The sequence below is a fragment of the Pristiophorus japonicus genome, chromosome 11 (assembly GCF_044704955.1).
Source record: "Pristiophorus japonicus isolate sPriJap1 chromosome 11, sPriJap1.hap1, whole genome shotgun sequence".
Lineage (NCBI taxonomy): Eukaryota > Metazoa > Chordata > Chondrichthyes > Pristiophoridae > Pristiophorus > Pristiophorus japonicus.
In genome coordinates, this window is record NC_091987.1 from 212,294,829 (window position 1) to 212,312,148 (window position 17,320).

The following is a 17,320-nucleotide window of genomic DNA, read 5'->3' on the forward strand; positions in this document are numbered from 1 at the left end:
GGAATTTAAATTCAGTTAATTTTTAAAATCTGGAATTATAAAGCCGGTATCAGTCATGGTGACCATGAAACTACCCGATTGTCGTAAAAACCCAGCTGGTTCACTAATGTTCTTCAGGGAAGGAAATCTGCCGCCCTTACCCGGTCTGGCCTATATGTGACTCCAGACCACACAGCAATGTGGTTGATTCTTAACTGCCCTCTGAAATGGCCCAGAGAGACACTCGAGGGCAATTCAGGATGGGCAATAAATGCTGGCCTTTGCCACATCCTGCAAACTAATTTTTTTTTTAAGATTCCGAGGCCAAGTGTCATCAACTGAGCTAAGCTGATACTCTTTGAATTCCCGTGTCCATCTGTGGCTACATATTTACTGTGCAACAGAGCAGCACTGTGCTCAGGCAACTTGATTTTTATGATTACTGCCAACAAAAACAGACTTTCTGCAGTCAACATAGTCACACAATCACATTGACCAGTGAATTAAAAAAAAATCATAAACTTAGAAGTTTCAATTGAGCAGATCAATAATTACAGAGCATTAGTTGCAAATTGTAAGCTTCACTTCTTGAGAAAGCATCGACTTTTAATCTCATAATCCTTAGAAATGTTAGTGCAAATGCAGAATTATTATCCGCAGCAAAGGAAACAATTTTCTAGTCAGGAAAGCACTGTGTACACTGGCCTTGCCTCGGTCTTCATTTCCTTTGTTTTTCCTGAGTTAACAAAAACTATTTTTATAACACGATAAGTGAAGAGTATGAGCCTGGACACTCACTGTTTCAGCTCACACAGCAGGTGGTTATGGAAAACCTTCAGTATAAGTAGCAAAATGCTTTGCAGTGTCAGCCGTGGCTCAATGGGTGGCCCACGGTGTTCCAGAGCCAGCACTCCAGCTCTTTAAGGGCCCAAGTTTCCACACGATAAAAAACGGGCGCCCCTCCGAGCTGGGCGCCCGTTTTTCGCGCCTAAAACGGCGCCGGAAAAAAAACTCGCGGTTCTGGAGAGCCCTGCAGCTCCTTGTCTGTTTGGCGCGGCGCCCCGGGGGGGGCGGAGCCTACAGTCATGCCGATTTTGTAAGTGGGAGTGGGCGGGTACTATTTAAATTAGTATTTTTCCTGCCGGCAACGCTGCGCATGCGCGTTGGAGCGTTCGCGCACGCGCAGTGTGAAGGAAACATTGGCACTCGGCCATTTTTGTAGTTCTTTGTAGCTGTATAATTTTTGAACATTTTTTAATAAAAGCACATTGCCATCAGTACATCTCACTGCAGCCTTCTCACTGTCTCCTTCCCCCCACCGCGGGAATGGCTTCCTCCCCCCCCGCTGCGTTCGGGCGAGCCCGCACTCCCTCCCTCCCGCCGTCGGGAACGTCTTCCTCCTCCCCCACTGCCGTCGGGAACGAACGAACAAACTTGTGAGGCTGGCTGAAGCACTTTCACACAGGTAGGAAGATGGTTTATTTAATCTTTTCTTTGCTTATAAATGTTTATTCAGGTTGGATTTATTTGTATAATATTTGTATAAGTATAAATAAGGATTTATTGTAGAATTTAATGACTTCCCTTCCCCCCCCTCCTCGTTCTGGACGCCTAATTTGTAACCTGTGCCTGATTTTTTAATGTGTAGAACAGGTTTTTTCAGTTCTACAAAAATCTTCACTTGCTCCGTTCTAAGTTAGTTTGGAGTACGTTTTCACTGTGGAAACTTTCAAATCAGGCGTCAGTGGCCGGACACGCCCCCTTTTGAAGAAAAAATTCTGTTCCAAAGTAGAACTGTTCTACCTGACTAGAACTGCAGAAAAAAAAATGTGGAGAATTGCGATTTCTAAAATAGTCCGTTCTCCACCAGTTGCTCCTAAAAATCAGGCGCAAATCATGTGGAAACTTGGGCCCTATATGTTTTTGTGACGGAGAAGCGGTGGGGGATTGTGGCGGACGTGCGGCGAATGAGGGTACGGGGCCCAGAAGAGCCGGGGCCCAGGAGCAGCACGGACCAGCCCACACTGCGATATGTGAGCGCACTAGGTCCATGCAGCAGAGCAGGTTTCCAGTCGTCCTGGTTAACCCTTGCCACTGGATAAAGGCCGATCTCTGTCAAGCCCGTGTGGTGGCTGGTGTGCAACGGCCACCACACGTTAAAAAAATCCACGCACGGGCACCTTCCACCCCCTCAATTGGAGTTCAGGACTGGAACATCGGGTCCTTCATTGAAACATCCGTGAACTCTTGTGGAAGCAAGTCATCCTCGTTCGAGGGACCGCCTATGATGGTGACTCTCGCCTCTGAGTCAGAAGGTTGTGGGTTCGAGTCCCACTCCAGAGACTTGAGCACAAAATCTAGGCGGACAGTCCCAGTGCAGTGCTGAGGGAGCGCTGCACTGTCGGAGGGGCAGTACTGAGGGAGTGCTGCACTGTTGGAGGGGCAGTACTGAGGAAGCGCTGCACTGTCGGAGGGGCAGTACTGAGGGAGTGCTGCACTGTTGGAGGGGCAGTACTGAGGAAGCGCTGCACTGTCGGAGGGGCAGTACTGAGGGAGTGCTGCACTGTTGGAGGGGCAGTACTGAGGGAGTGCTGCACTGTCGGAGGGGCAGTACTGAGGGAGTGCTGCACTGTTGGAGGGGCAGTACTGAGGGAGTGCTGCACTGTCGGAGGGGCAGTACTGAGGAAGCGCTGCACTGTCGGAGGGGCAGTACTGAGGAAGCGCTGCAATGTCGGAGGGGCAGCACTGAGGGAGTGCTGCATTGTTGGAGGGACAGTACTGAGGGAGCCCTGCACTGTCGGAGGTGCCGTCTTTCGGATGAGATGTTAAAGCTCCCACAAGCTCAGCAATGTGATAATGACTGGATAATCTGTTATTTTTTTTTTAGTGATGTTGATTCGATGCTGCATGCAACGTTCATGACAAGCACCTTTCAACATGACCTTTCTATTGCTGCCAGCATCATGCTGATGAACCTGGTATAAATGACTTGCTTCAGCTCTTTGCAGTGAGCCGAATTCTAACCTCTACTTCATGCACAGTACGGGCCACCCGAGTTAACGCTTCCAGAAATAGCTCAATCGCAATGCGCTGGTCTGCTTGGAATGTGGGAGATTCAGAAATAGAACCTGAACAGCTGAAGAGATAGCAAAATGAACACCAAGCATGAAACAAACTTTCTCCCCCTACCACCCTCGCCCAGGCACATTCACTGCTCTGAGAGTCCAGGAATCGGGTAGAATACAGAAACGATTTGGACTCGGGAATCGCATGGATAATTTCAAAATTGCCAGTCACAAACATCAACAAAAAATGTATTTATATAGCGCCTTTAACGTAGTAAAACGTCCCAAGACGCTTCACAGCAATGTTACAAGACAAAACAGATAAATGTGACACCGAGCCACATAACTAGAAATGACGACAGTTGACCAAAAGCTTGGTCAAAGAGGTAGGTTTTAAGGAGAGTCTTAAAGGAGGAAAGAGAGATAGAGAGGCAGAAAGGTTTAGGGAGGGAGTTCCAGAGCTTAGGACCCAGGCAGCTGAAGGTTGAACAGTTATATTCAGGGATGCTCAAGAAGGCAGAATTTGAGGAGCGCAGACATCTCGTGGGGTTGTGAGGCTGAGAGAGATTAGAGTTAGAAACCAGCGAGTATTCCAATTCCTATGGCTGTGAACCCTGTTGAATGGGTACATGTGTCTGTATTGCGGGTAAGCACAGGATCACGCTCAGCAACGACGCACCCAGTGTCCAAATAGCCTGCTGATGCTCACTATCCAAGCTTGCACATGGAAGGAGTGACTTTAGTGGGGTACTAGATCCTAAAACCTATTTTTTTTTCATTTGTTCCTTGAACGTGCGCGTCGCTGGCAAGGCCGGCATTTATTGCCTATCCCTAATTGCCCTTGAGAAGGTGGTGGTGAGCCGCCTTCTTGAACCGCTGCAGTCCGTGTGGTGAAGGTGCTCCCACAGTGCTGTTAGGGAGGGAGTTCCAGGATTTTGACCCAGCGACGATGGCGTGTAACTTGGAGGGGAATGTGGAGGTGGTGGTGTTCCCATGCACCTGCTGCTCTAGGCGGTAGAGGTCGTGGGTTTGGGAGGTGTTGCCGAAGAAGCCTTGGCAAGTTGCTGCAGTGCATCTTGTCGATGGTGCACACTGCAGCCACGGTGCGCCGGTGGTGGAGGGAGTGAATGTTGAAGGTGGTGGGTAGCGTGCCAATCAAGTGGCTGCTTTGTCCTGGATGGTGTCGAGTTTCTTGAGTGTTGTTGGAGCTGCACACGAGGCAAGTGGAGAGTGTTCCATCACACTCCTGACTTGTGCCGTGTAGATGGTGGAAGTCAGGAGAGAGTCAAGGGTTATGGGGAGCGGGCAGTGAAGTGGAGTTGAGGCCAGGATCAGATCAGCCATGATCTTATTGAATGGCGGAGCAGGCTCGAGGGGCCAAATGCCTACTCCCGCTCCTATTTCTTATGATATGAGAGGAGACACATGCCGCAGAATACACAGCCTCTGACTGCTCTTGGATGTTAGTTAGTTTGGATCAAAAAGCTATGTGGGATTTAATTGTGGGCAAGTGATTGTTTTTCGGCTGCGAGATCGTTTTTTCCAATTTGTGCACTTATGTGGCTGGTCCAGTTAAGTTTCTTGTCAATGGTGACCCCCAGGATATTGATGGTGGGAGATTCGGCAATGATACCGTTGTTGAATGTCAAGAGGAGGTCTCTCTTGTTGAAGGTAGTCATTGTGTGGCGCGAATGTTACCTGCCACTTATTAGCCCATTACCTGTGGATACGTACTCAAGATGAGTCACTACTTCCAGGAGATGAAAGGAAAGAATTGGCGAATACTGAGTGAATCTTAAACTTCAGATTAGATTACATGGATTATTAGCTCCACAAAAGGCTTCTCCACAAATTTCCTCCAATCGAGACTGCAACTAAAGAGCAAACAGAAGCCACACACACACACAGGAACTCCTTGTTCAATACTCTCTGGCCCAGTGCACAGAAAACAAAGGTTGAGTGTTCCAACAGAGAAGGTTCAATTCAAAATCAATGCAATCCAATAAACAGCATAAAGAGCGCCGAGCAGGATTAACTCTTTTGGGAACTAATTTGGTAGTTTAAGACCAAGTCGCAAATTGAAAAAAAAAAAATGTCACAGCCGAAAAACAATCACTTGCCCACATTTGAATGCCACGTAGCTTTCTGATCCAAACTAACTAACATCCAACGGACAACATATTTCACAAGCACCCTGCAGCTTTTGCTCACAGCTATGTGTGTTGCATCACCGGTGAGTGGGTTCTGTGCACTGTCAGTGACCAAAGGCTAGTTTGAAAACGTCTGATAGATTCCCTCCCCAGATTGTCCCCGTAAAGTGGACCTATTGCGCCCCCTCCACTCATCAAACATCAATGATCTTTCCATTTGCTGCTGGACTCCTGTCCCCGAGATCCGCCTTACTCTGCAAACATCCTGTAAACTGTGTGCCTACCGAACTCAGCTGGATAAAGTGCTTATCGTGAGTCGAAGGTGATAAAGATACTTCACCTGGTACAGCGATAGGACCTGTGTTTGTTCAGCCTGTTTGCACAGACCAATTCAAATGACACTTACTGATGAATCTGTTGACAAGTCTTGAGTTTGATTACAGGACTGAAGTACTATCACATTTTAAATTTACAGTACAGAAACAGGCCAGCACACACACGCTGTTCCCAATGGCCTCCTTCTGTGCTGTAAATTTCTATCATTCTATGATTCTAAATGTTCCGTTCTCATGAAGGCAGCAGCTCACATTGGAATTGGTTCCACTGGTTATCCTACATTACCTAAATGGCTATTCCTTATGCATTAGCCTGAACAACACACATTAGAACATTATTTGACTACAGAGGCATCACAATCAAGACAGACCCCATCCTCCTCGGCCATCTTTTTGTACTAGAAGGGGAAAGAGAGGATGGGGTGATCTCCCAACCCTCCATGGACTCTACATCCCTCCAACTCTGGCCTCTTGCACATCCCCGACTTCCTTTGCCCCGCCATTAGCCTTCAGCTGCCTCGATCCTAAGGTCTGCAATTCCCTCCCTAAACCTCTCCACCTCTCTCTCCCGCCTTCAAGACGCTACTTAAAACCTACCTCTTTGACTAAGCTTTTGCTCATCTGTCCTAATGGGTGCTTCTTTGGCTAGGTGTCAATGTGTGTCTGATAACACTCCTGCTTTATTGCATTAAAGGCGCTATATAAATGCAAGATGCTGCTGTTTAGGTCTCTCCTCTTTAGCCTGGGAAGGCTAAGGCTGGCTGCGCTCCAACAGCGACCCTGCCCGAGGCATGCACAGACACGACGGTGCATTTAGCAACTGAGCCATCATGTTTAGCAACTCGTGTCTATCTGGGCTTAGATCCTGCAACAGACTACGTAAGCTTTTGGTCGTGGCAACGACACGATTTTGCACTTTGATGTCCGACTTACACCCAGTAAGTGCTTGCACCACTTCTGTGGCACACAAGGCTGTGTAGCACGTAAACTAGCAATGATCCAAAACCCGGACTCCCGTGTCCTAACTCGCACCAAGTCCCGTTCACCCATCACCGCTGTGCTCACTGACCTACATTGGCTTCCAGTTAAGCAACACCTCGATTTCAAATTTCTCATCCTTATTTTCAAATCCCTCCATGGCCTCACCCCGCTCGGTTATCTCCTCCAGTCCCATAACCCATCCCCCGAGATGTCTGCGTTCCTCTAATTCTGCCCTCTGGAGCATCCCTGATTATAATTGTTCCACCATCGGTGGCTGTGCCTTCGATTTCCTGGGCCCCAAGCTCCGGAACTCCCTCCCTAAACCTCTCTACCGCTCTTTCCTCCTTCAAGACGCTCCTTAAATCATACCTCTGTAACCAAGCTTTTGGTCAACTGCCGTCATTTCTTTTTATGTAGCTCGTGTCAAACTTTTTATCTCATAAGCACAGTTCACTACGTTAAAGGCACTCTATAAATATAAGTTGTTTTTGTTGTTCCAGGGTGTGGGCATCGCTGGCAAGGCAAGCATTTATTTACGATCCCTAATTACCCTGGAGAATGTTCTTCTAATTCTCCTAATCTCCTCGCAAATTCGGCACACCGCAATTCCCTGTTTCTGGGGCAGGACGGGTGTGTCAATGACCTGGAGTGCACCCATTACAGTCTGTGCTCAACGATACTGCTCACGCAGCAAAATGGGGTCCAAAGTCCAAGTAAAACCACCACCATGAAGACTGCAGCAAGTATTTTGGGACGCAGTCTGAGTAATGTGAGACGTGACGTGTGGGGAGGGCAGCGAGCTCGGGCGGAACAGCTGACTGTGGAGCTATGGTTCACAAAGCTCTCCCCCCACTGGGGTTTTTTTCTCACCTCGTGTCTGGGTCTGTTCTAGACTCATCGATAGAGATTGGTCGCTGTGATTGGTCACCAACTTCATTATAAGAAAAAAAGAAACTTATAGAAAAATTTATATAGCGCCTTTCACAATGAAGTACTTTTGGAGTGCAGTCACCGTTGTAATGTAGGAAACATTGCAGCCAATTTGCACACAGCAATGTGATAATGACCAGATAATCTGTTTTTAATGATGTTGATTGAAGAATAAATATTGGCCCAGGACACCGGGGATAACTCCCCTGCTCTGGGATTGCCATGGGATCTTTAACGTCCACCTGGGCGAGCAGACGGCCTCAGTTTAATGTTTCATACGAAAGACAGCACCTCCAACAGTGCAACACTCCCTCAGCATTGCATCTCCAACAGTGTGGCGCTCCCTCAGTACTGCCCCTCCGACAGTACGGCACTCCCTCAGTACTGTCCCTCCGACAGTGTGACGCTGCCTCAGTACTGCCTCCCCGACAGTGCAGTGCTCCCTCAGTACTGACCCTCCGACAGTGTGGCACTCCCTCAGTACTGACCCTCCGACAGTGTGGCACTCCCTCAGCACTGCACTGGAGTGTCAGCCTAGGTTTTTGTGCTCAAGTCTCTGGAGTGGGACTTGAACCAACAACCTTCTGACTCAGAGGCAAGAGTGCTGCTCACTGAGCCACAGCTGACTATCGTTGTGGCATATGACTACCAGGATGGTAGAAGGTGTTTCTCTCGTCGCAGTTGCTGCCTGTCCTGCTGAGTACCTCCAGCAGGTTCTGTTTTGATTTATGGCAGAAGGCGAACTAGATGAACCGTGGTCATCTTACGTCTAGCAATTCCTATTGTGAAATATGAGTTGTTGATGGCTTGAATTTCAGCCTCACCAGTTATCATATCACCAAGCCCCTTGGTCACATTACTGCCTTGTAATCAAACTCTAGGAATAAATACTATTCACTGCATAACTCAACGTGAGCAGCCTAACTCTACTCCGTGTCAAGGGCTATGGGGAGCGGGCAGGGGAGTTGAGGCCAAGGCCAGATCAGCCATGATCTTATTGAATGGCGGCGCAGGCTCGAGGGGCCGAATGGCAGACTCCTGCTCCTATTTCTTATGAGTCCGAACTCTATCGCAGTAAATGTATTGAAACACAAACAACATTTCAGTAGCTGGCACAAAGTATAAACTAATTAAGGAAGTAAAGTTCATACACCATGACACAATTCCCCGCTAAATGTCATAAATGTAGTTTTACCTTCCCGCGGGGGATTAATGATGGCCTTCCCAGGCATTAGAGGGTCTGGGCAATAAACGTTGCTCCACTGGGAGAGGACTGGCCTTTCCATCGCTCGCCTCATGCAAGGCTCCAGCCTACCAACAATCGCATACCCTATCCGTTACCAAGATTGTCTCCAACATTCCATATTAACAACTTGTATTTATATATTTAGTATTAGGCGGTCCCTTGTATCGAGGATGACTTGCTTCCACACCAAAAAGGGATGAGTTCACAGGTGTTTCAATGAGGGACCTGACAATCTAGGTCCCGAACTACACACCGAAGGGTGGAAGATGCCTGTGCGTAGATTTTTTTTAATGTGGAGTGGTCGTTGCACACCAGCCACCACACGGGCTTGACAGAGCTAGGTCTTGATCCAGGGGCAAGGGTTAACCAAGACGACTGGAGACCAAGCTCTGCTGCACGGACCTAGTGTACACACATGCTCCTACTTTTCATAGGTCGCAGTGTGGGCTGGCCCGTGCTGCCCCTAGGCCCTCGCCTCTCCTGGGCCCCGATCATGACTCTCCTGGGCCCCGATCTCTCACCACTCCTCCGCTCCGATCAAAAATGGAGCAGTCAGAAATAGATCCGCAAATAGTCTCCTCTTATCTCGGAGACATCAAGTATCGACACTATTATTTGAAATATCAAAATATTAAACTCCAGCCTAGTTGAAGGGTAATTAACATCAGCAGAAACAAACAGTTCAGAAGGATGTGAATAACAGCAGCAATAACAGCAGAATCCAAACCCTGCAGTCACTTGTGAACTCGCTGCTGTTTCAGCAGGTTGGATGAATGAGTGAATCCCTTCCCACACTCTGAGCAGGTGAATGGCGGTATTTATGTAGTGCCTTTAACATAGTAAAACGTCCCAAAAGCGCTTCACAGGAATATTGTGAGATAGAAGTTGACACCGAGCTTCAGAAGGAGAAATTAGGGCAGTTGACCAAAAGCTTGGTCAAAAAGGCAGTTCTTGAAGGAGGAAGGAGAGGCAGAGAGGTTTAGGGGAGGGGTGGGGGTAAGGTTCCAGAGCTTGGAGCCCTGGCAACAGAAGGCACGGCCACCGATGGTTGAGCGATTATAATCGGGATACTCAAGAGACCAGAATTAGAGGAGTGCAGACATCTCGGGGGGGGTTGTAGAGCTGAAGGAGATTACAGAGATCGGGAGGGCCGAGGCCACGGAGGGATTTGAAAACAAAGATCGCGGACCAGTTCTATCAGGGCACCAAATCCTTCCTTGGGACTAAGCTTCCTGCACACGGCTGGACGCCATGAGCAGCCCGGATAAAGAGCTGCCATCCGGGGACTTGGGTCGGGCCTCCGTTTTGGGTCTAACTACAGGTAGAATTCAGGAAGCATCCGGGTCAGACGGGGAAAGGAAAAGCTTGCAGTACAATGACGCGTTATCACATCAACAAAATGTCTTCAAGTGCTACACCCAACCAATGACTTTGGAGCTCAGTGGGTATGTAAGTAAACTGCTTTGAATCAACCGTTCAGCCACTGCTCAGGGGGTAGCAGTGTCGCATCACAGTCAGAAGGTCGCGGGTTACACGAAAGGCGCTCTAATGCAAAAATCTAGATTGACACTCCCAGTGCAGGGGCAGTACTGAGGGAGTGCTGCACTGTTGCAGGGGCAGTACTGAGGGAGTGATGCACTGTTGCAGGGGCAGTACTGAGGGAGCGGCCTGCACTGTCGAAGGGGCAGTACTGAGGGAGCTCTGCACTGTCGAAGGGGCAGTACTGAGGGAGCGCCGCATTGTCGGAGGTGCTGTCTTTTGGATGAGCCATTAAACCGAGGCCCTGTCTGCTCTGTCAGATAGACATAAAAGATCCCACGGTACTATTTCAAAGATGAGCATGGGAGTTCTCCCCAGTGTCCAGGCCAAAATTTATCCCTCAATCAATACCATTAAAAACAGATAATCTGGTCATTATCTCATTGCTGTTTGTGGGAGCTAGCTGTGCGCATATTAGCTGCCGTGTTTCCTACATTACAAGAGTGACAATACTTCAAAAGTGCTTCATTAGTTGTAAAGTGCTTTGGGATGTGCAATGGTCATGAAAGGCGCTATAGAAATGCAAGTCTTTCTTGTCTTTTTAGGTGCGGGAGTAGGCCATACACCCCTCGAGCCTGCTCCGCCATTCAATAAGATCATGGCTGATCTTCGACTCAACTGAGCAATGTGGACCCACTTGACTGTGTTGTGGAGCCACTTTCGACGGCAGATTGTAGAATATAAACCGGGCGCAAGAGTCAGCCAAAGAGAGAAAAAAAATCATTAACAAGCAGCAATATTTTGTTATCCTTCAGTTAAATAAATAAAGATAATCGAGGTGATTGACCAGCAGATCCCCAGCCACAACACAATCACCAGGACTTTCAAACACAGTCTTTGGACGACCTTGGATACCACATAGATATACCAATCTAAAAATAGCACAGTCACCACTCTGAGCTTCTAGGGGGATTTTCAGAGCCAGCTGCAGCTCACTGCAAATATCCCTCTCAAACGCTGGCTCACTGGGTGCTGGGGGAAGTTAAGAGTTGCCGCTGATACAGATTTAGAAAGAAGAAAAGAAAGTCGGATTTCTATAGCGCCTTTCACGACCGGACGTCTCAAAGCACTTTACAGCCAATGAAGTACTTTTTGAAGTACAGTCACTGTTGTAATGTGGGAAACGCGGCAGCCAATTTGCGCACAGCAAGCTCCCACAAACAGCAATGTGATCATTTCCAGATAATCTGTTTTTCTGTTATGTTGATTGGGGGATAAATATTGGCCCCAGGACACCATGGAGAACTCCCCTGCTCTTCTTTGAAATAGTGCCATGGGCTCTTTTACATCCACCCGAGTGCGCAGACGGGGCCTCGGTTTAACATCTCATCCGAAAGATGGCAATGCAGCACTTTCTCAGCACCGCACTGGAGTGTCAGCCTAGATTTTTGTGCTCAAGTCTCTGGACTGGGAATTGAACCCACAACCTTCTGACTCGGAGCGAGAGTGCTACCCACTGGGTCCCTGCTGACACATTTCGATGCAGAAAAGCCTTTCTGTTTTGCTGTTCTGAAAGCATTTTGCTCGTTACTTCTCTTTGTGTTCTCAAATGGGCAGCTTGCAGCCAGAGCTTTGCCAATTACATCGGATTACACAGGATATATGGAACAGAAACAGGCCATTCGGCCCAACCAGTTCATGCCGGCGTTTATGCTCCACTCGAGCCTCCTCCCATCTTTCCTCATCTAAATCTATCAGCATAATCCTCTATTCCCTTCTCCCTCATGTGCTTGTCTAGCTGCCCCTTAAATCCATCGATACTATTTGCCTCAACCACTCCCTGTGGCTGCGAGTTCCACATTCTCACCACTCTCTGGGTAAATAAGTTTCTTCTGAATTCCCTATTGGATTTCTTGGTGACTATCTTATATTGATGGCCTCTAGTTCTGGTCTCCCCTACAAGTGGGAACATTCTCTCTGTATCCACATCAAAACCTTTCATAATTTTAAAGACATCTATTAAATCATCCCTCAGCCTTCTTTTTTCAAGAGAAAAGAGACCCAGCTTGTTCATCCTTTCCTGATATGTGTACCCTCGCATTTCAGGTATCATCCTTGTAAATCTTCGCTGCACCCTCTCTAGTGCCTCTATATCCTTTTTATAATAGGACGACCAGAACCGTACGCAGTGCTCTAAGTGTGGTCTATCCAAGGTTTGATACAGGTTTAGCCTAACTTCCCTACTTTTCAATTCTATCATATTGCTGTTTGTGGGAGCTTGCTGTGCACAAATTGGCTGCAGTGTTTCCCACATTACAACAGTGACTACACTTCAAAAATTACTTAATTGGCTGTAAAGTGCTTTGGGACGTCCGGTGGTCGATATATAAATCCAAGTCTTTACAGAAATAAGTGCTTGGTTTGTTTTTTTTAAAGAACATAAGAAATAGGAACAGGAGTAGGCCATATGGCCCCTCGAGCCTGCTCCGCCATTTAATACGATCATGGCTGATCCGATTATGGACTCAGGTCCACTTCCCTGCCTGCTCCCCATAACCCCTTATTCCCCTTATCGATTAAGAAACTGTCTATCTCTGTCTTAAATTTATTCAATGTCCCAGCTTCCACAGCTCCCTGAGGCAGCGAATTCCACAAATTTACAACCCTCAGAGAAGAAATTTCTCATCTCAGTTTTAAATGGGCGGCCCCTTATTCTAAGATCATGTCCCCTAGTTCTAGTCTCCCTCATCAGTGGAAACATCCTCTCTGCATCCACCTTGTCAAGCCTGTGCAGCAATTTTTAAAATTTGAAAGCATTTTGCTCCTCACTTTTCCTTCTGATCTCAACTGGGCCGGTATCTTGCAACCAAGGTTGTGCCAAAGCTGCTCCCAGGTCAGTCACCAGGTTTGGTGAGCTGCGGTTCCAATTCCTCCCCCCGGCCCCCCCTCGCTGGGTTCCACTTGGCAGACCCCACGCGCGACAGCAGCAATCCAGAATTCACTGGGAGGGGGTGGTGCAGGGGGAGACCGGAGATACAAACTTGCATTCGACCCCTCTCCTTTACACCACAGCACACATTTTGTTTCAATGGGCCCAAGTTTCCACACGCGCCTAAACGGCGCAGTCCCGACCTGGACGCCCGTTTTTCGCGCCACAAAGTGCGCCTAAAAAAATCCTCCGTATTCCCCACCTCCCTGCAGGTCCTCTGTCCCTCGGCGCAGCGCAGCACGAGCTGTGGGGGGGGCGGAGCCAGGTCCCTGCGCTGAAAACAGTGCCGGGACCTCTGCACATGCGCGCTACAGTGGGCACGCAAGTGCAGTAGCTCCAGGCGCCCGAAACTGTGTGGGAGGGGCCCGAAGCACGCAGCCCCTAGCCCTGGCCGAATGGCCTCACTGGGGCTGCGTGAATAAGGCTCCTGCCACGGCCAGCTCCTGCTCCCCCCCCCCCCGACCAGACCCGACACCCGCTCCCCGCACCCACCCTGCCTCCGGACCAGACCCGACACCCGCTCCCCGCCCCCGGACCAGACCCGACACCCGCTCCCCTCCCCCCGGCTGGACCCGACCCGCGCTCCTGTTCCCGCTCCCCGCCTCCCCAACTGGACCCGACCCGCGCTCCTGTTCCTGCTCCGCCCCCCGACTGGACCCGACCCGAGCTCCTGTTCCCGCTCCGCCCCCGACCCGACCCGAGCTCCTGTTCCCGCTCCCCCGACTGGACCCGACCCGAGCTCCTGTTCCCGCTCCGCCCCCGCCCCGAGCTCCTGTTCCCGCTCCCCGCCCCCCCGACTGGACCCGACCCGCGCTCCTGTTCCCGCTCCCCGCCTCCCTGACTGGACCCGACCCGCGCTCCTGTTCCCGCTCCGCCCCCCCCCGACTGGACCCGACCCAACCCGAGCTCCTGTTCCCGCTCCCCGCCCCCCCGACTGGACCCACGCTCCTGTTCCCGCTCCCCGCCCCCCCGACTGGACCCACGCTCCTGTTCCCGCTCCCCGCCCCCCCGACTGGACCCACGCTCCTGTTCCCGCTCCCCGCCCCCCCGACTGGACCCACGCTCCTGTTCCCGCTCCCCGCCTGGACCCGACCCGACCCCCCCCCCCCACTGGACCCGACCCCCAGACTGGATCCGACCTGACCTCCCTCCCCCTCTCTCCTTTCCCCCTCTCACTCCTTCCCCTCTCTCTCTCTCCCTCCCTCCCTCCCCCCCTCTCTCCTTTCCCCCCCTCACTCCTTCCTCTCTCCCTCCCCCCTCTCCCCCCCTCCCGAACCAAACCGAACCTCCCCGACCCAACCCAACGCCACCTACCTGTAAATCTGGCCGGCCCGTTCAGCCTTCGGTCTCGAAAGGCCTGCCTGAAGCACTTTCACACAGGTAGGAAGATGGTTTATTTAAACTTTTCTTTGCTTATAAATGTTTATTCAGGTTGGATTTATTTGTATAATATTTGTATAAGTATAAATAAGGATTTATTATAGAATTTAATGACTTCCCCTCCCCTCCCCCTTCCCTGGACGTCTAATTTGTAACCTGCGCCTGATTTTTTAATGTGTAGAACAGGTTTTTTCAGTTCTACAAAAATCTTCACTTGCTCCATTCTACTTTAGTTTGGAGCACGTTTTCACTGTGGAAACTTTCAAATCAGGCATCAGTGGCCGGACACGCCCCCTTTTGAAGAAAAAATTCTGTTCCAAAGTAGAACTGTTCTACCTGACTAGAACTGCAGAAAAAAAATGTGGAGAATTGCAATTTCTAAGATAGTCCGTTCTCCACCAGTTGCTCCTAAAAATCAGGTGCAAATCATGTGGAAACTTGGGCCCAAAGTTCCTCCCCCTCCTCCACTGAAGGCACCACCGACTCCTTGCTGGGATAAAGTTCTGCAGGCAATGCTGCCAGAGAAATCCTTCTTTACATGTGAGACAAGGGGGCAAGTGTTGCCAAGGTATGCAAATCTTTGGGGGTGGGAATAGAAGTGGCCATCGCAGCTGACCCCAATCCGATCCGTACCCCAAGCCTCCACACGGCCATTCTCCAGCAGGATCACTGGATGGGGATCGAGAGCAGGAGCCTTAATTTCCCCCTCGCCAGCTCAGGGACAGTGATAGAAAGAAAGACTCGCATTTATATAGCGCCTTTCATGACTTCAGGATCTCCCAAAGCGCTTTACAGCCAATGAAGTACTTCTGAAGTACGGTCACTGTTGTAATGTAGAGAAATCCTCTGGGAGGACAGACGCACCAACGTTAGCATCCTCGATCAGGCCAACATCCCCAGCATCGAAGCACTGACCACACTCGACCAGCTCCGTTGGGCGGGCCACATTTTGCCCACTTGCCCAACACAAGCCCCCCAAAGCAAGCGCTCTACTCGGAACTCCTACACGGCAAGCGATCCCCAGGTGGGCAGAGGAAACGTTTCAAGGTACACCCTCAAAGCCTCCTTGATAAAGTGCAACATCCCCACCGACACATAGAAACATAGAAACATAGAAAATAGGTGCAGGAGTAGACCATTCAGCCCCTCCAGCCTGCACCGCCATTCAATGAGTTCATGGCTGAACATGCAACTTCAGTACCCCCTTCCTGCTTTCTTGCCATACCCCTTGATCCCCCGAGTAGTAAGGACTTCATCCAACTCCTTTTTGAATATATTTAGTGAATTGGCCTCAACAACTTTCTGTGGTAGAGAATTCCACAGGTTCTCTGGGTGAAGAAGTTTCTCCTCATCTCGGTCCTAAATGGCTTACCCCTGGGAGTCCCTGGCCAAAGACCGCCCTAAGTGGAGGAAGAGCATCCGGGAGGGCGCTGAGCACCTCGAGTCTCGTCGCCGAGAGCGTGCAGAAAACAAGCGCAGGCAGCGGAAGGAGCGTGCGGCAAACCAGACTCCCCACCCACCCCTTTCCTTCAACCACTGTCTGTCCCACCTGTGACAGAGACTGTAATTCCCATAGTGGACTGTTCAGTCACCTGAGAACTCACTTTTAGAGTGGAAGCAAGTCTTCCTCGATGCCGAGAAACTGCCTATGATGTGAATGCAGGCAGCCAATTTGCGCACAGCAAGCTCCCACAAACAGCTGTGTGATAATGAGCAGATAATCTGTTTTTGTTATGTTGATTGAGGGATAAATATTGGCCCCAGGACATTGAGAACTCCCTTGCTCTTCGAAAGTGTTACAAATGGATACAAAGTATCACAAAGTGAGACAAAGTGTCGCCTCCCATTGTCTGCCCGGTGAGGCTTTGACACATTGTTGCCGCTGGTTTGTTACCTTCTCCTCGCCGCTCTGACTCTCCCCCGCCGTCATGCTGTCTCTTCAAAGTTGGAGGAAAGTTGAAGAACTTTGATATTTCTTTTTGTTTCGAACCGAATGATCCCGATCTTGCTTGTGTTTTTTTTTCCCTTCTTCCCCCCCGGCGAGCAGCCAAGGACCGGAGTGTGAGGTGGAGCGGAGCGACAACAACAGCAGCCTTCCAGCGTCGCCAGACACAGCCACAGCCAGCCCGCCGCCTCCCTCACCGCCACCAGCCGGCGGGCCTGCGTGTGCGCTCACGCTGCATGCCGTGCGCGTCACCGACAACGTGCGCGCTCCAGCCCCGCGCCCGGCTCAGGACAGATGCGTGCGCGCGCCGCCAGGGGCCCATCTTTCCCTCACTCTCTCCTCAGGGTTCAGTGGAGCACATCAGCTGGGGTTGAATCACTTATCTTTTCTCTCAACTTTTTTTTTTACTTTCTTTCCTTCCTCCATCAGCCATATCAGTTTTTTTGTTCATCTGCAGTAGAAATATCACCTCTTTTGTACTTGGCTTTGAAAATATACACACACACAACTCCGCGTACATTTGGAAAATGTTTCAAATTGCGGAATCATTCGGCGTGGGAGGAGGCTGTTTGTCCCATCGTGCCCACGTGTCTGCCGTGGCTCAGTGAGCAGCACCCTCGCCGCTGCGTCAGGAGGTTGGGGCAAGTCCCACTCCAACGACTTGAGCACAAAAATCTAGGCTGACGTTCCATCGCAGTGCTGAGGGAGCGCTGCACTGGCAGAGTTGCCGTCTTTTGGATAAGATGTTGAACCGAGGCCCCATCTGCCCTCTCAAGTGGATGCAAAAGATCCCATGGCACTATTTCGAAGAAGAGCAGGGGAGTTCTCCCCGGTGTCCCTC

At 50.1% G+C, this 17,320-nt stretch overlaps 1 protein-coding gene across 2 annotated transcripts in view; it reads right to left on the reverse strand.

Moving 5' to 3' along the window:
- usp28 (ubiquitin specific peptidase 28) overlaps nt 1-16,699 on the reverse strand; it is a 97,794-nt gene extending 81,095 nt beyond the window's left edge. For both annotated transcript variants that reach the window (XM_070894492.1, XM_070894491.1), the window contains exon 1: nt 16,429-16,699. In XM_070894492.1, the coding sequence (XP_070750593.1) occupies nt 16,429-16,464 (36 nt within the window). In that variant the 5' untranslated portion in view covers nt 16,465-16,699. The remainder of the gene's footprint in view (nt 1-16,428) is intronic.
- Nucleotides 16,700-17,320: the final 621 nt, after the last annotated feature.